This window comes from Engystomops pustulosus, chromosome 1 (genome assembly GCF_040894005.1).
Source record: "Engystomops pustulosus chromosome 1, aEngPut4.maternal, whole genome shotgun sequence".
NCBI lineage: Eukaryota > Metazoa > Chordata > Amphibia > Anura > Leptodactylidae > Engystomops > Engystomops pustulosus.
Genome location: NC_092411.1, coordinates 10,223,939 through 10,242,838, shown reverse-complemented (window position 1 = coordinate 10,242,838; position 18,900 = coordinate 10,223,939). Strand labels below are relative to the sequence as shown.

General features: G+C 48.4%; 1 protein-coding gene across 2 annotated transcripts in view; it reads right to left on the bottom strand.

Moving 5' to 3' along the window:
* EPG5 (ectopic P-granules 5 autophagy tethering factor) overlaps positions 1 to 18,900 on the bottom strand; it is a 72,006-nt gene that overhangs the window by 11,069 nt on the left and 42,037 nt on the right. For both annotated transcript variants that reach the window (XM_072132988.1, XM_072132994.1), the window contains exons 25-38: positions 17,733 to 17,877; positions 17,399 to 17,573; positions 15,080 to 15,242; positions 14,060 to 14,202; positions 13,822 to 13,978; positions 12,662 to 12,856; positions 11,562 to 11,775; positions 9,719 to 9,879; positions 8,429 to 8,636; positions 8,210 to 8,285; positions 7,984 to 8,087; positions 6,358 to 6,533; positions 5,939 to 6,124; positions 5,336 to 5,545 (exon numbers count right to left, since the gene is read on the bottom strand). In XM_072132988.1, coding sequence (XP_071989089.1) covers positions 5,336 to 5,545; positions 5,939 to 6,124; positions 6,358 to 6,533; positions 7,984 to 8,087; positions 8,210 to 8,285; positions 8,429 to 8,636; positions 9,719 to 9,879; positions 11,562 to 11,775; positions 12,662 to 12,856; positions 13,822 to 13,978; positions 14,060 to 14,202; positions 15,080 to 15,242; positions 17,399 to 17,573; positions 17,733 to 17,877 — 2,313 coding nt within the window. The remainder of the gene's footprint in view (positions 1 to 5,335; positions 5,546 to 5,938; positions 6,125 to 6,357; positions 6,534 to 7,983; positions 8,088 to 8,209; positions 8,286 to 8,428; positions 8,637 to 9,718; positions 9,880 to 11,561; positions 11,776 to 12,661; positions 12,857 to 13,821; positions 13,979 to 14,059; positions 14,203 to 15,079; positions 15,243 to 17,398; positions 17,574 to 17,732; positions 17,878 to 18,900) is intronic.

The following is an 18,900-nucleotide window of genomic DNA, read 5'->3' as shown; positions in this document are numbered from 1 at the left end:
TCCTTATAGGATCAAGGGGAAATTGCAGTGGTTAATCCTGCCTGGCAAGGCAGATGTTAATATGTGATGTAATTTCTATTATCCAATGATATGTGTTACATCCTGTCTCTGTGCACTGAGAGGTAATTGGAGGAGCAGCCACCACCTGACCAAAGGGAGGTAATAAAACCCCCTAGCCTGGAATGTTCTAGAGAAGTCTCTCCCCAGAGAGAGAAGAGAGCAGTCTCTCCCAGAAGGGAGAAGAGACCGGTCCTAGTCAGGCCCTCTGGGTCTGCAGGACACAAGCTGAGAGTAGTTAGCTGGGCAACAGCTCAGAGACTCTAGCATACCAGACCAGTGCAGGAAGAGCCTAGCCCCTGCCTGAAGTGGAAGCTAAGACTAGAGTTAGTGTAGTGAGGAAAGGGGTATCATCCTACCTTCAAGGGTGATACCTGAAGAGATCCAGGACCGAGCTGAAGCCTCCTCTAAGGACACAGCTGCCTCCCAGCCTGCTCTTACATCCAGGCTGGTGACCTACATCCTGCGGCTCCCTCCAAATACCTCTCCAGTACTCCATCTACCTGTTAAAGGCACGTTTGCTGAAGTTCCTGCGGTTCCAATAAAGAACTGTAAGTTGTTTTCTTCAACCTCTGCCTCCGTCTGGTCCCTGCTACTACAACTCCCATCATCACCGGCACCCTGTCCACCACACAGAGACTCACACTCGGGACATTAAGGGGTTGCCCCAGGGAGATCCGCTATAGCAGCCGCTCCCTCATCTTTTCTTGCCAACACCACCCTGCTGGAGACCTGCCAGGCTGTAGGACAGCCCTCCGGTTCCCCGTACCAAGCACCGTGACAATAGCGTGCTTAGGCCGCAACCGCCAGCCACTCCGGTACCGCGGGCCCCGGCTGACTCCAGGCCTCACCTCAAGGGCTAGGCCCCGGTGGGGGATGTTGCAAGTGGCGTCACGAACAGGATATAGACTTCTGTGCCTTATTACGGCATTAAAGACTTTCCTTTATTAAAAGACTGTGCTGCCTAACCCTGCTGCCATCCGGGTTTAGGCCTAAGGACTTGTACGTTTCTGGAATGAACTGTGTTATACTGCTGCCACGTGCGGTCGAGCGCTGCTCCCGCACTCCAGAGGTTAATCCTGGCAAGAACTGTACCAGCTCTGCTACATCCGGCGCTGCCGCGCCTGAAGATTTTTACCTCAGAAACTGTGGCGCAGCAAATAATTCAAGCCCGCCAAAACCTTCACTGGCGGGAAACCCAGATGACGCATCAAGCTCCACCCACGCGCGAAGCGCGCGAACCCCGCCTCCTGTGGCGCAGGAAAAATTAGAGCCCGCCACAGCTCTTGGCGGGAAGGACTCGGACTCCTCCCACTGGCTCGAGGCGGACTTCCTGCCCTGCCTCAGAGAAGCGCCAGAACTCGAGTGGACTTTGGACCGTGAGGACAACACCATGTGGGGTCCTCCGCCCTTCCCTCCTGTGGAGCGTCCGGAATTTTACGAGGTCCTAGAGACTATGGTGGTGGTCTCTGCGCAGCCCGTCCGACGACCCTCCGCTGGACATCGGCTGCACCGTGGATTGACTCGGGCCTTCGTCACCAGGACATGTTACCAAACGGTGACGCAGTACCAAATCCCACCCGGGCGGTTCCTCGTCCCTATCCCGGTTACCATCCCGGTACCGCGGGCCCACGTGGAGGCGCCACGTGGGGAGGCCCCGACTCCTGGCGAGCCAACGCCTGGGCCTAGTGTTGCCGCTCCACCTGCTCCGAGGCCTACTACTCCGGCTCCGCGGCCTGCTAGCCCCGCGGTGGTGGTTCCTGCTCCTGTTCCGGCACCTACCTGTCGCCCAAGGAGATCCGAGCCTGAACCGGAGCCACGAGCCCCAGCACCGAAACCTCCGCAGCTTCAAGGCCGAGGTGAGGCCGCCCGCCGGCGACTCCGAGACGCTGTCTCGGACCAGCGACGCCGGGAGAAGGAGACCCAGCGGTATATGGCCGGCCGATCTACAGCTGGAGCTTGGGTCGAGAAGAACCGCACCACCGGCATGGTCCGGTTCTTTGACAAGCGGAAGGGCTATGGCTTCGCCACCCAGGACTACACCGGACGGGAAGTATTTATACCCCGCCGGTCCGTCAAGAGGCCTGATCTGCCGGAGAGCCAGCACAACCTCAAGCCAGGCGAGTGCATCGAGTTCTCCCTGCAGGAAGGACCTCGAGGACCCTGGGCGGCTGGCGTGATCCGGATCCCCGACTCCGATGAGGACCGCTACTTCCCGCACGATGACTGGTACGAGGACGACGAGTGGCCGGAATCTCCGAACACCTCTTCTTCCTCGGCTGCGAGTCCCCGGGCAGTGACCTACGTGAATGCCCCATCCACAGTAATTGTGAGTACGGGTCCCATTGCCATCCATGGGCCGGGCATGATCCAGGGCGCCACCCCCACCGTCTCCCCTGCCGGGAGCATTGCCAGGTCCCGCGGCTCTTCTGTGGGAGAAGACATCCCGGCTAGCGAACCTTGTCCGGAGGTTCCATCTAGGCCCACATCTCCCCTTGCTGGTTACCGATGGGGTGATGACCCGGCCCCGGAAGAACCGGAGCTGGAAGGAGCCGCGGCGCGGCCGCTGGGCTCTGTCTATTTCTTCATGGACCCCTCCGTGGTCCCTGGCTCAGTTGAGCCCCCGGCTGGAACAGCCGACACCCCGGGCGACAGCGCTCCTCCCCCTGAAGGTCCGGAGGATGTTGCTGCACCTGCAGTACCCACTGCTGCCACCGGGTGTCCCCAGCCGGCACCTACTCCCGCTGAGGATGCACAGGATTCCCTGCTGACTTTGGATCCTGTCCCTGCTGAACCCAGCGAAGATGCAGAGTAACCCCTGAAGGGCTGTAGCCCACTTCAGGTACTGTACTATGTACATATTGTATTTATCTCCATTTTCCCTAAAGAGCCAGAGACTTTCCTGAGACTCTTACCCTTATTTATCTCAGTCAAGAGACATACCTTGAACTGATTATTGTCCTGTGCTATGATAGCACCCCTTCCTCTGCCACAGCAGAGATTTCTTCAAAGGACTCTGTCCCTCTCCAAATAGAGGAGACCCTTTGCTTCTTTCATTGCACTTTTCCCCCACCTCAAGGGCTGTACCCAGAAGATGGACTTTGCTATTAAAGACCTTCTGAGAGACTTTTGCCAGATACTACCAGGGAAAAGTTGCTATGTCTATTTACTTATCATTTTGCACTTAATGCCTTCCTTTTTAGGTATGGACATTCTGTTTGCACTTTTTATGCCTTTCCTTTGCAGGAAAAGAGACATTTGCTACCGTGCTACTCTGAGTAGCCTATCTATCTGTAACGTTATGTTATAAGATGTGTACCCATTGGGCTGCTAAGCCAATGTGAGTTTACAAAAAAAAACTTTGCACACTGTCATATCTGCCAGTAGTCTGCATTAACCCTTTCATAGGCTTTTCAGGTTGTAGTGTGGCTGTGTCGGACCGTCTTCTATGTAAAACACTGACCGCTACCTGATCCCTCAAACTGAGGTTTGCACATGGGGGTAGTCCGTAAACTGCGGGTCTTTAGGGGACCGGGGGTGTTACACAGCTAGCACCTGGATGCCACTCATACATGGGTAAGGTTGTCAGTCAGGAGGTACTTGTGTCGCATATGCTAACGCAATGCAGATAGACACCATATAATTGCCGCCAGGGAAGAAGCGTTGTTTAAACAAATATACAGGCCTTGGTGCAAGGAGTGGATTACAGGACATGACACCACACCTTTCCTACTGTACAGTTCGGTTTAATGGCGTCAGCGACCAACTGTCATACAGCTATATTTTTGTCTTAGTCCGACACCAACCCAGGTGCCTGTCTCCAGGACCATGGGCGGTTTGTCCCTACACCTCACATAGCCTGCACTTCCCAGAAGTGCCCTTAGCCCCCTCCGTGCCCCAAACCATCTGTAGTCGAGCCGAGGGCGGCTCTTTCAATTGCCCCCGGGGTATGCAACACCCTCGCCGATGCAATGGCGAGGTAGTGCTTGCGAATACGTCCCACCTGTAGGTAACACCACATTACACTACATGGTCCTTATAGGATCAAGGGGAAATTGCAGTGGTTAATCCTGCCTGGCAAGGCAGATGTTAATATGTGATGTAATTTCTATTATCCAATGATATGTGTTACATCCTGTCTCTGTGCACTGAGAGGTAATTGGAGGAGCAGCCACCACCTGACCAAAGGGAGGTAATAAAACCCCCTAGCCTGGAATGTTCTAGAGAAGTCTCTCCCCAGAGAGAGAAGAGAGCAGTCTCTCCCAGAAGGGAGAAGAGACCGGTCCTAGTCAGGCCCTCTGGGTCTGCAGGACACAAGCTGAGAGTAGTTAGCTGGGCAACAGCTCAGAGACTCTAGCATACCAGACCAGTGCAGGAAGAGCCTAGCCCCTGCCTGAAGTGGAAGCTAAGACTAGAGTTAGTGTAGTGAGGAAAGGGGTATCATCCTACCTTCAAGGGTGATACCTGAAGAGATCCAGGACCGAGCTGAAGCCTCCTCTAAGGACACAGCTGCCTCCCAGCCTGCCCTTACATCCAGGCTGGTGACCTACATCCTGCGGCTCCCTCCAAATACCTCTCCAGTACTCCATCTACCTGTTAAAGGCACGTTTGCTGAAGTTCCTGCGGTTCCAATAAAGAACTGTAAGTTGTTTTCTTCAACCTCTGCCTCCGTCTGGTCCCTGCTACTACAACTCCCATCATCACCGGCACCCTGTCCACCACACAGAGACTCACACTCGGGACATTAAGGGGTTGCCCCAGGGAGATCCGCTATAGCAGCCGCTCCCTCATCTTTTCTTGCCAACACCACCCTGCTGGAGACCTGCCAGGCTGTAGGACAGCCCTCCGGTTCCCCGTACCAAGCACCGTGACAATAGCGTGCTTAGGCCGCAACCGCCAGCCACTCCGGTACCGCGGGCCCCGGCTGACTCCAGGCCTCACCTCAAGGGCTAGGCCCCGGTGGGGGATGTTGCAGATAGATAGATAGATAGATAGATAGATAGATAGATAAATAGATATGAGATAGATAGATAGGAGATAGATAGGAGTTAGATAGATAGATAGATAGATAGGAGATAGATAGATATGAGATAGATAGATAGATATGAGATAGATAGATATGAGATAGATAGATAGATATGAGATAGATGGCTAGATAGGAGATAAATAGATATGAGATAGATAGAAAGATAGATAGATAGATAGATAGATAGATAGATAGATATGAGATAGATATGAGATAGATAGATAGATAGATAGATATTATCCTTGTCCTTACAGAATAAATCCCGCAGTCTGGGAATGAGGAGAGTCCTGCTGAGACCCGGAGGAGTTTGAGGAGCAGCTCATCCGCCAGGTGGGAGCTCAGGATTACGGAGGGGGGGTAATGGCTGCTAAAATATCCTATGATGTTCTGGTAAGATACAGCGTCCACCAGATGCCAGGACAAGGTGCCCGCCTGCCCTAAGAGGCTGATCAGCGGCGCCCCCTGTGGAAACACAAGCAACGAACAATCAGATCTTAACCCCTTCATCACCAGGGCTCATCAGTGCCTGAGTGTCCAGGTCAGATGATTTTGCAGCTCTGTGCTGCTCTTCTTTATATGACGAGATCTTTGTCTTATATATAAACCACTTTATATATAGTCACAATTTTTACTATTTTTTGATACTTGAAAGAATAATTTTAGTTATGACATAAATTCTTTTTATTTGAATTTAGCAGAGAAATAACTAAACCTGTTTTTTCTTCGTTACACTTTTCACCCTGTCAATGGTGTAAGACAACTGGCTGCAGCGGGAGCACTTAGCCCCGCCCACAAAATGATGGACCAATCACTGATGAAGTCTGTTTTAGAATATTAATACTTTGCACCACGTACCGGTTCGTCTATCAGCTTCTCCTCTTTGGTGAGGAATACCAGCATATATAACAGGCAGACCAGCATCCGATGGGTTTCTGGCCGGGGGATGGGCCCCCAGGCGTCGGCCAGGACGTTCATCCAGTTGACATCACATAATACAGCCCCGAGAAACAGGAAACAGCTCTTAGGACTCCCTCGCTCCACCTAGTGGACAAAAATTTGGGTGAATACTGACAAGGTCTGCTTTCTTACCAAAATAGCGCCACATCTGTCCATAGGTTGTACCCGATATTGCAGGACGACCGTATATGAGTAAATGGCCTTACCTGCAATACCGCACAACACCTGTGGGCAGAGGAGGCGCTGTTCTAGGAAGAATGAAGTTGAGCTATTGTGCTACTGTAATCATGATCGAAGTTGGACATCTCTGGACCCACCTTGAAGAACTCCTCCATCAGAGTCTGATCGGGATACATGTCCTTCCAGGGCAGCTTGCTGTACTCTGTGTGATAGGTATACAGGATATACTCCGGGTGCATGGGCGCAGTGCAGGACTCACAATAGTGCATTAGATGTAACCACAGCGCCCCCCGCTGTCCAGGCAAAAGGTGATCTGTGAGAAGATAAGAAGGAGGTTACTAGACACCAGACCTCTACTAACTAGCAAAATTCTGTACATTGACCAAAATCATAAAAAATTTCCACTGAGCATTGCAATAGATCCTGTTCTGTAGAGATCACTTCTCAATAGTCATGTTATTAAAGAGAACATTACATTGATATAACATTGAGGTAACACAGGATCCAAAATTCACAATAGTCTATGTCACGACTCAGCTCCCCCTCCCTGCACAATAACAATTGAGCCTCATAATTGTCCGACACTTCCTGTTCTATTGAGATCAATTCTCGGCAGTTATCTCACCTTCTTCATAGGCAAGATTACAATGACCGATAACACAGGATCCACCATTAACTATAGGTAATCGTCAGGGCTGAGCTATTGCCCTCTCTGGACAAATAGTTTGACACTTCCTGTTCTATTGAGATCACTTCTCGACAGTTATCTCATTATCATCACAGGAAGGATTACAATACAATACAATACAGATAACACAGGATCCACGGTTCACTATTGGTAATAGTCAGGGCTGAGCCTTTTCCCCTCCCTATACAATAACAACTCTGCCTCCCAATAGCCTGACACATCCTGTCCTATTGAGATCACTTTTTGGCAGTTATCTTATTACCATCACAGGCAGAATTACAATGACAGATAACACAGGATCCATGGTTCAGTATGGGTAATAGTCAGGGCTGAGCCTTTTCCCCTCCTTATACAATAAGAACTCTGCCTCCCAATAGCCTGACACTTCCTGTCCTATTGAGATTACTTTTTGGCAGTTATCTTATTACCCTCACAGGCATAATTACAGTGATAGATAACACAGGATCCACAGTTCTGTATTGGTAATGGTCAGAGCCTTTTCCCCTCTCAATACAATAACAACTCTACCTCCCAATAGCCTGACACTTACCTGTTCTATTGAGATCACTTCTCAGCAGTTATCTCATTACCATCACAGGCGGGATTACAATGACAGATAACACAGGATCCACAGTTCTGTATGGGTAATAGTCAGGGCTGAGCCTTTCCCCCTCCCTATACAATAACAACTCTGCCTCCCAATAGCCTGACACTTCCTGTCCTATTGAGATCACTTTTTGACAGTTATCTTATTACCATCACAGGCGGGATTACAGTGATAGATAACACAGGATCCACAGTTCTGTATTGGTAATGGGCTGAGTCTTTTCCCCCTCCCTATACAATAACAACTCTGCCTCACAATAGGCTGACTCTTCCTGTTCTATAAAGATCACTTTGCAGCAGTTATCTCATTATCATCACAGGCAGAATTACAATGACAGATAACGCAGAATCCACCACAGGTGATATTCAGAGCTCAACTCCCTCTGCACAGGTCACAGAGCATGCCCACAACAAATCTTGTTGTGGGCATTTCTTTATATTTCTCATATGATACCAATCCTGCACTCACCTTGAAATTTCTGATGCAGCGTCAAAATGCAGTCGCAATACACCTGGACCAATATGAGGGCGGTGTGAGAGTCATTCTCCAGCCAGGGGTAGCAGCGCTGGTTACTGTGGGAAGAGCGAAAAAGATGCTGAATGTACAATTTCTCTGTGTTTTGGACAATCGCTCTCCAATTTGTCACTACCCGAGGCCTAGAAGACACAAACCGTGTGAAAGTCACGTGTCGTACCTGCCATCGCCTTTATCCAGGACCATTATCCACGGCTTGAAGAGCTCAGTGACCACTGAATGCAGAGATTTTAACACTAAAGAAAAGGGTTAAAAAGAAAAAAAAGTTGAGTTGATTTGCACCCGTGTGATGTCATGTGATCACAGTAAGTAAGATTATTATTATTGTAGTAAGTGGACAACCCCTTTAAGACAACCCCTTTTACTATAGGATGATTACCGGCCTGGACTGTAGGACTCCCCATAGGTTCTTGTTTGATATTGTGGACCTCGTAATCGATGTGACTTTTCACCAGATATTCCAGGAAGGTTTTCACCTCGGGGATGTACGGACTCCACTTCGACAGTAACCCGAAACTCTGAAAGTCCGGCTTAGAGAGACGCAGCTTGAGGAAAAAGTCTGAGAGCCACTTAATAGTCTCCAGGACCTACAGAGAGACAGAGAGGACGATTGTGGACAACAGAACTCCTAAAACTACTGTGTGTGGGGCCAGAGGTGTCTGGAGGAGGTGCAGGCCCAGCTATATCCTGTAAACACATGCATGCTCAGCTCATGCAGGGGGAAGTCTGGCAGGATAGTGGTCATGTCCTCACTGTAAATACATGCATGCTCAGCTCATGCAGGGGGAAGTCTGGCAGGATAGTGGTCATGTCCTCACTGTAAACACATGCATGCTCAGCACGTGCAGGGGGACATCTGGGAGAATAGTGGTCGTGTCCTCACTGCAAACACTTGAATGCTCAGCACGTGCAGAGGGACGTCTGGGAGAATAGTGGTCATGTCCTCACTGTAAACACATGCATGCTCAGCACGTGCAGAGGGACGTCTGGGAGAATAGTGGTCATGTCCTCACTGTAAACACATGCATGCTCAGCACGTGCAGAGGGACGTCTGGGAGAATAGTGGTCATGTTCCCAATGTAAACACATGCATGCTCAGCAAATACAGGGGGACATCTTTGAGAATAGTGTTCATGTACTCACTGTAAACACATGCATGCTCAGCACACACAGAGGGACATCTGGGAGAATAGTGGTCATGTCCTCACTGTAAACACATGCATGCTCAGCCCATACAGAGGGACATCTGGGAGAATAGTGGTTGTGTCCTCACTGTAAACACTTGAATGCTCAGCATGTGCAGGGAGACATCTGGGAGAATAGTGGTCATGTCCTCACTGTAAACACATGCATGCTCAGCACGTGCAGAGGGACGTCTGGGAGAATAGTGGTCATGTTCCCAATGTAAACACATGCATGCTTAGCAAATACTGACAAAGCGTTTCACCCGATGTCCGAGAGGCTCCCCGTCCTCATCCGGACATGAGTATTACTGCAGGACCTAGAGTGACTGATCCCCAGTTGTCCTGTATCACCCTTAAGCATTGTGTGTTTCTTATAGTCTGAAAAATTGGTATATATGAAATCATGATGATGATGATGATGATGATGGCAGTGCAGGATGTTACAGGACCCCTGTATGAATATCTGACAACCATCGGTTCTCTACCTGCTCTGCTGACAACATCATTTTGTTAGTGCAGTTTGGGTATATGAGGGGGTCTTTGGACTCCAGTTTGATGGTGTCTGGCAGAAGTCTTGGGGTGTAGCATCCCACAGCCTTTAGGGATGTTTTCCAGCATTCTGGGCTCAGCAGCTGCTCCGAGGAACCTGTAAGAAGCAGGAGGACACGGAAATCATCTCATGTGATAGAAGCTGGGATATTGTCAGAATGTGCCACATAATGTGCCATGTAATGTGCCACGTAATGTGCCACGTAATGCGCCATGTAATGTGCCATGTAATGTGCTGTGTTCTGCGCCCTCCATCTATGTCTTATCCTCTCAACTTAATACATTTGCAAAGTTCAAAGTGAGCAATTTATAGGAATGTTATCTAATAAACCAATAGTATATGCCAACATCTGATGGACAGTGACCTATGAGATCAATGTGATCCCAAAAAGTGTTATGATAGCGCTGCAGGTCACTTCGCCTTGCAGAGCTGCAGCTGGTTACATCCAGACGCATGTACTGTGCAGGAGTAGCGGGTTGGTAGCTGGTGGTCTCTGTATACCGGGGCTGCTGCAGCAGTATACTGTCATCAGCCTTACCGGATTGAGGCCAGTGATAAGCTGCAGCAGTCACCATGATGTCACCGCAGCGGCTTCTCTATACTAGCAGTGATGGGAGCCACTGTGCTGGACAGAAGTGGAGGTGATTATAACCTACTGGGGCACATTTACTTACTTGTCCGACGAAGTTCCCCGAAAGTGCATTGTCCGTGTATAAAGCATTGTGCCGCGATTCACTAAGATCGTGCACCCGATATCCTGCATGTGTCGCTTCCCCGCTCAGGTCCCCGGAGTTCACCTTCTTCTTCCTGGTGCATGTAAGTGCATTGTCCGTGTATAATGCGCTGTGCAGGGAGTCACTAAGATCGTGCGCCCGATATCCTGCATGTGTCGCTTCCCCGCTCAGGTCCCTGGAGTTCACCTTCTTCTTCCTGGTGCATGTAAGTGCATTGTCCGTGTATAATGTGCTGTGCAGGGAGTCACTAAGATCGTGCACCCGATATCCTGCATGTGTCGCTTCCCTGCTCAGGTCCCGGGAGTTCACCTTCTTCTTCCTGGTGCATGTAAGTGCATTGTCCGTGTATAATGCGCTGTGCGGCGATTCACTAAGATTGTGCGTCCGATATCCTGCATGTGTCGCTTCCCCGCTCAGGTCCCCGGAGTTCACCTTCTTCTTCCTGGTGCATGTAAGTGCATTGTCCGTGTATAATGCACTGTGCGGCGATTCACTAAGATCGTGCGCCCGATATCCTGCATGTGCCGCTTCCCCGCTCAGGTCCCAGGAGTTCACCTTCTTCTTCCTGGTGCATGTAAGTGCATTGTCCGTGTATAATGTGCTGTGCAGGAGTCACTAAGGTCCTGCACCCTATATCCTGCATGTGTCGCTTCCCCGCTCAGGTCCCCGGAGTTCACCTTCTTCTTCCCGTGCATGTAAGTGCATTGTCTTGCAACACAATTTGAAACTTAAATCCCGTGCTAATTCCAAATCTGTCCCCCCCGATTTATGTTGCATGGAAGCAGCGCAGCTGTGCGATAGTCCGATCTCGTGCAACACATTCCCAGCACAAACTCCTGTTAAATATCTGTCAAAGCCGAGCAAATCCCGAAAACTGCGCAAGGTCCGACAAAAGTGCGATCCGCGATCCTTAGTAAATAAGCCCCATTATTTTGTTTTATACCAACTTCTGCTAATAGACAATAATGCACTGAAACCCCTTCATTCTCTGGATGTGGTTTGGGGTGAAAAGAAGAAGAATGTGGAACAGTGAGTGAGTCTTACTTTGCATGAGCAGTCTCAGGCAGTCGCTATAATGGTCTGGGAACTGGTAGCGCAGGATGGAGCTCCAATGCTTGCAGAAGATATTGAAGGGCATCAGCAGATCCTCCTCGGGTGCCAGGCCGCACAGGGTCAGCGCCAGGTGCACCGACTCCAGCAGTTTGCTGCGCTCGGACATGGAGGGTTTGGCAGAGTTCAACCAGTGATTGAGATCAAACTGCAAAACAACCATACGAGAAGACGTGGAAGGTCAGCGCTGTCCTATGTATCTTATATAAGAGACAATGGGTGACCCGGGATGGAGACATTGATGACCTACTGTCAGGATATCCGATTGGTTGGGGTTGGACTCTTGGCATGAAGATGTCACACCAATCAGATATCCTAAAAACAACAGGATCAATAAGCTGTTCCTGATAAACCCCTTAATGACATGTGACGTCCTATTATATCACCGTTCATATCACGGTGCCGTTAAGGATTTATGTTGAGGGCTCCCCCAACATATCATTATCATTATGCAGCAAAAACCCACCGGTGCTGACACTGGATTTTTGTTCTTCATCCATCTAACATGTATGTGATTTGATTTGTTGTTTATTATTATAAGTTCTAGGGAAAGGGGGGTGATTTAAAACTTTGATGTTACAAAAACCTGTTCTTCATACTATAAAGTTATGGATTTTTGAAGGAGGGGAGCAAAAAACGGAGACGTAAAATCATAATCGGCGGGAAGGGGTTAAAATAGTACATTGCAGTTTTATAAGTAAATATCAATATCCTACATGAAAGCTGAAGTCTATGATATGAGCTCTGCTACATCTCCGACACTCCGCTCCGCTACGCCTGCCACACTACGCTCCGCTACGCCTGCCACACTCCGCTACGCCTGCCACACTCCGCTACGCCTGCCACACTATGCCATGCCTGCCACGCCACGCCTGCCACACTACGCCACGCCTGCCACACTACGCCACGCCTGCCACACTACGCTACGCCTGCCACACTACGCCACGCCTGCCACACTACGCTACGCCTGCCACACTACGCCACGCCTGCCACACTACGCTACGCCTGCCACACTCCTCTCTGCTATGCGTTACCTTAGTCAGCAGCATAAAGATCACGTCACTGTTGTCTTCGGAAATGGCTTCCACTACTTTTTCGTACAAATGTACAAACTCTCCGGGAGAAGCGGCCGGGGTGAAATACGGAGACAGCAGATTACACAACCTCCGGTTCTGCAGTATGGTTTGCAGTATCGGGCGACATTCTGATTGGGTGCCGCTTATAAACACCTATCAGGGGAAATGACAACACACATAAAGCCAATGAACGACATAAAAATGTATCTACTTTTGCAAACATCTACATAATAAAACAAAGCGATGTTGTGACCGATCCTGAATGAAATCTCCTACAGAAGTATATGTCTCCATGGTTACAGACTACAAAACAAGTAGATGTAGTCATGCTGTGCAGTTAAGTGTTATTTTTTATCCTCTATTGTCTCTACAGAGGACAAAAGGAAAGAAGGAACAAACGACTGCAGGATCAGAATACACGTAAGGTTTGTATGTAATCTATAACTATGGAGACACATAACTGTGCAACTGCAAACCTAAAACGACATTAGACTAAAGGAAATCTACCGGTAATATCAAGCATCATAAACCAGGGACATTGCTCATAGATCCAGGCACCGTGACTGCGGTATCTTCTTATATTCCTTATCAATGGCCTCCATCCTTCTAAAATCAACTTTGAAAATTATGCTAATGAGCCAGCAGGTCTCTGGGGAGCATCAGCAGAGCCTCTCATTGCTGCAGCTTCACAGTCTTTACAGACCCACTGCCTGATGTAATCGCATACAGTGGCAGAAGGAGAGTGCTCATGCACAGTGTAACAGCCTGTGAAGCTGCAGCATGGAGGGCTCTGGTAATGCCCCCAGAGCCTTTCTGACTCATTAGCATAATTATAAAAGTTGATTTTAGAAGGAAGGAGGCCATGGATAACAAATATAAGAAGATACCACAGTCCCGGTGCCTGGATCTATGAGTAATGTCGCTGGTTTATCAGGATGGATTTTCATGGATACATTTCCTTGAATGTTTACAAAGTCGACAATTATTTATGGACAATTTTATTTATTTTATTTATTTAACAGATTTTGTTTCTTTTTTTCTTACAAATTTTATACATTATGGGAATATGTCCAAATTTCCGAATAGTTAGGTGAAAATGTAGTGATCCGGAGACTCACCTGTCCCAAAATTTCAATGCAGGAGGTGAAGAACTGGCGAGATGGAGGATGGCGCTGGGTCTCATCACACACATATTCCACCACAGCGAAGAAGGTCCCGATGCCGATCTTCTGTATCTCGGGGGGAGACTGCACTTTATATGCATTTACAAGAGCCCTAAAGGAGGGAAAGGGGAAAAGGTCAATGAGCTGCTGTAAAGCTCCATATTATTGGCGATGTCACTCTATAGCGACTCACGTTATGAAGTTCTCCAGATGGACGGCGGTCTCTATGATGTTGAGGGGGGTAGGCTTGGTGGCTTCAGCTTGTAATTGCTTCATCTCTCTCCGCAGGATGTGAAGTTGTTGGCTTATGGCTTCCTCCATCTGCATTCCCTCAAACTATAGAAGGCAAGGCCAGGCACTTACTAAGCATAAAGGGGTTGTGCCAACTTTGATTTATAATAATAATAATTCCTTTATTTATATAGCGCACACAGATTACACAGTGCTGCACAGAATTTGCCAAATCAGTCCCTGTCCCCAATGGGGCTCACAATCCAATCAACCTACCAGTATGTTTTGGAGTGTCGGAGGAAACCGGAGGACCTGGAGGAAACCCACGCAAACACAGAGAGAACGTATAAACTCTTTGCATGTTGACCTGGATGGGACTTGAACCCAGGTCCCCAGCTCTACAAGGCTGTAGTGCTAACCACTGAACCAATGTGCTGCAAGGCTGTAGTGCTAACCACTGAACCACCGTGCTGCAAGGCTGTAGTGCTAACCACTGAACCACCATGCTGCAAGGCTGTAGTGCTAACCACTGAACCACCCTGCTACAAGGCTGTAGTGCTAACCACTGAACCACCGTGCTGCAAGGCTGTACTGCTAACCACTGAACCAATGTGCTGCAAGGCTGTAGTGCTAACCACTGAACCACCGTGCTGCAAGGCTGTAGTGCTAACCACTGAACCACCATGCTGCAAGGCTGTAGTGCTAACCACTGAACCACCCTGCTACAAGGCTGTAGTGCTAACCACTGAACCACCGTGCTGCAAGGCTGTAGTGCTAACCACTGAACCACCGTGCTGCAAGGCTGTAGTGCTAACCACTGAACCACCCTGCTGCAAGGCTGTAGTGCTAACCACTGAGCCACCGTGCTGCAAGGCTGTAGTGCTAACCACTGAGCCACGGTGATGATTGTTACCCCCTATCCACAGCATTGGTCTGTGGAGGTCCAATCTTGTTATTGGTAGGAAATAACATCATCACTCACCTTGACCATCACCACTGCCGGCCCGTTACACGTCTTATTCAAGTTTCCTCGACACTCCATCTTCATCTCTATCTGCTCCTCTCTATTGACGTAAAGTTTTGGGATGGTGTCGAGCATCTCGCTGTCCAGGGCCACTTGCTGGGACTCCCGCATAGAAGCAGTTCTGCAATGAGAGGAGCAGGAATGAAATCCTAGATCTTACCATCAATGGCTAATGTGGCTAGGATGTCACCGGAGGGTCCGGAGATTTAGGATCAGACACCTGGGACCCCACTGATCAGCAGATTTTGTCTGTTTCTGGTTGTGAGGAATGGATCTGGAAGTACAGATCCGATTTCTGACTTTATTGAAGAATTGCAGCTTAGTTCCTGCTCATGTAAATCTAAAGACAGCTGCAGTAACCCAGCTTGGCCACTGCACAGTGAGTGGAGCTGTTCTTCTGGATCCAATCATCCAATTGCTCCAGTGACCAGAAGAAGACAGAATCCCCCGAGGATTAACCCTTCCCTATGTGCAGTGTGTGTACTATGTGCAGTGTGTGTACTATGTGCAGTGTGTGTACTATGTGCAGGGTGTGTACTATGTGCAGGGTGTGTACTATGTGCAGGGTGTGTACTATGTGCAGTGTGTGTACTATGTGCAGTGTTGTGTGTACTATGTGCAGTGTTGTGTGTACTATGTGCAGTGTTGTGTGTACTATGTGCAGGGTGTGTACTATGTGCAGGGTGTGTACTATGTGCAGGGTGTGTACTATGTGCAGGGTGTGTACTATGTGCAGGGTGTGTACTATGTGCAGGGTGTGTACTATGTGCAGTGTGTGTACTATGTGCAGTGTGTGTACTATGTGCAGTGTGTGTACTATGTGCAGGGTGTGTACTATGTGCAGGGTGTGTACTATGTGCAGTGTGTGTACTATGTGCAGTGTGTGTACTATGTGCAGGGTGTGTACTATGTGCAGTGTGTGTACTATGTGCAGTGTGTGTACTATGTGCAGGGTGTGTACTATGTGCAGGGTGTGTACTATGTGCAGGGTGTGTACTATGTGCAGTGTGTGTACTATGTGCAGTGTGTGTACTATGTGCAGGGTGTGTACTATGTGCAGGGTGTGTACTATGTGCAGGGTGTGTACTAGGTGCAGGGTGTACTATGTGCAGTGTGTGTACTATGTGCAGGGTGTGTACTATGTGCAGGGTGTGTACTATGTGCAGGGTGTGTACTATGTGCAGGGTGTGTACTATGTGCAGGGTGTGTACTATGTGCAGGGTGTGTACTATGTGCAGGGTGTGTACTATGTGCAGGTTGTGTACTATGTGCATGTTGTGTACTATGTGCAGTGTGTGTACTATGTGCAGTGTGTGTACTATGTGCAGTGTGTGTACTATGTGCAGTGTTGTGTGTACTATGTGCAGGTTGTGTACTATGTGCAGGGTGTGTACTATGTGCAGTGTGTGTACTATATGCAGTGTTTGTACTATGTGCAGTGTGTGTACTATGTGCAGTGTGTACTATGTGCAGTGTGTGTACTATGTGCAGTGTGTGTACTATGTGCAGTGTGTGTACTATGTGCAGGGTGTGTACTATGTGCAGGGTGTGTACTATGTGCAGGGTGTGTACTATGTGCAGGGTGTGTACTATGTGCAGGGTGTGTACTATGTGCAGGGTGTGTACTATGTGCAGGTTGTGTACTATGTGCAGTGTGTGTACTATGTGCAGTGTGTGTACTATGTGCAGTGTTGTGTGTACTATGTGCAGGTTATGTACTATGTGCAGGTTGTGTACTATGTGCAGGTTGTGTACTATGTGCAGTGTGTGTACTATGTGCAGTGTGTACTATGTGCAGTGTGCCTGTGTAGTCTGCAGGGGGCACCAGATTCAGGATTTCTGGCACCCCCTGCACTGCTCCGACAGAGGGTGCCATTTTGTTTTGGTGCGCCTTTAACATGGCGACACAATTCTGCATGACGCACAGTGCAGAAATTTGTGTTGCATGAAGACTAGTGCAGCCGCATCACAAAAGGGTCACGTGCAACACTTCTTATATACATGTGCAAGCAGATTGCACTAGAAGGATTGTGCAAAGTCTGACAAAAAACTGGCGCACGACCCTTAGTAAATGTGCCCTAGTATTTAGTTTATCTGTGAGAAGCTCCTCTCTGCACCCTCCTCCAGCGATCCCTGCAGCCTGCTGGCTAAGAAGCTGTAGGGGGGCACACTTCAGAGGGCTAGAACTTTGGATCCCTGGCATATCCTCTTTCATATGATTGTGTTTCTAGGTGTCAGGGAACTGAAGATTTTAACTGTTAAAGTGACAGTCCTTACTTGGCATGCTGCTGAAGAACAGTCAGATCTTTGTGCACAAGTTTCATGCCATCCTGAGTGTTGATATAACATGAAGGTGGAATGACAGGAACGGGTGGTTTCATAAGCTGCAGGGTGATGCCAGGGCTCGGTGCGGGGTGCTTCTTTAAGTTCAGAAGGATTCTCTCTTTAGCAGCTACAAAGTAAAGCGACAAATGTAAGAATTCTAAATCTAGAAAAAGCACAGGAGGGGATTATAAGGCTGTGTACACACTGAGCACCTATGGAGTCGCCTTAGCGTCATGCCTTAGCGTGGACACTAGAAGGCGCTGGCAGTGCTGAGTACCACAAGTACCTGCAGAAGGAGACGGGATGTGCACAGTCACGGCTGGAGTCAGCAAACTCGTGTCCATCTCCACCTTGATTTGGTTCCACACGTTTATACATTCCTGGATCTCAAATATGATCCGCTCCATATTAATATACTCCATCCAGAGGTTCTAGGAGGAGGAATCGGAAACAGGAGGTTAGGTTGTATTTTCTGGTTTTATTACATATACTTTATTTTGGAACTTAGTCTCTATTATTTTGCAACTACATATATACCACTAGGGGTAACTCCATACATACACTACATATATACCACTAGGGGTAACTCCATACATACACTACATATATACCACTAGGGGTAACTCCATACATACACTGCATATATACCACTAGGGGTAACTCCATACATACACTACATATATACCACTAGGGGTAACTCCATACATACACTGCATATATACCACTAGGGGTAACTCCATACATACACTACATATATACCACTAGGGGTAACTCCATACATACACTACATATATACCACTAGGGGGTAACTCCATACATACACTACATATATACCACTAGGGGTAACTCCATACATACACTACATATATACCACTAGGGGTAACTCCATACATACACTACATATATACCACTAGGGGGTAACTCCATACATACACTACATATATACCACTAGGGGTAACTCCATACATACACTACATATATACCACTAGGGGGTAACTCCATACATACACTACATATATACCACTAGGGGTAACTCCATACATACACTACATATATACCACTAGGGGTAACTCCATACATACACTACATATATACCACTAGGGGTAACTCCATACATACACTACATATATACCACTAGGGGTAACTCCATACATACACTACATATATACCACTAGGGGTAACTCCATACATACACTACATATATACCACTAGGGGGTAACTCCATACATACACTACATATATACCACTAGGGGGTAACTCCATACATACACTACATATATACCACTAGGGGTAACTCCATACATACACTACATATATACCACTAGGGGTAACTCCATACATCCACTACATATATACCACTAGGGGTAACTCCATACATACACTGCATATATACCACTAGGGGTAACTCCATACATACACTACATATATACCACTAGGGGTAACTCCATACATAA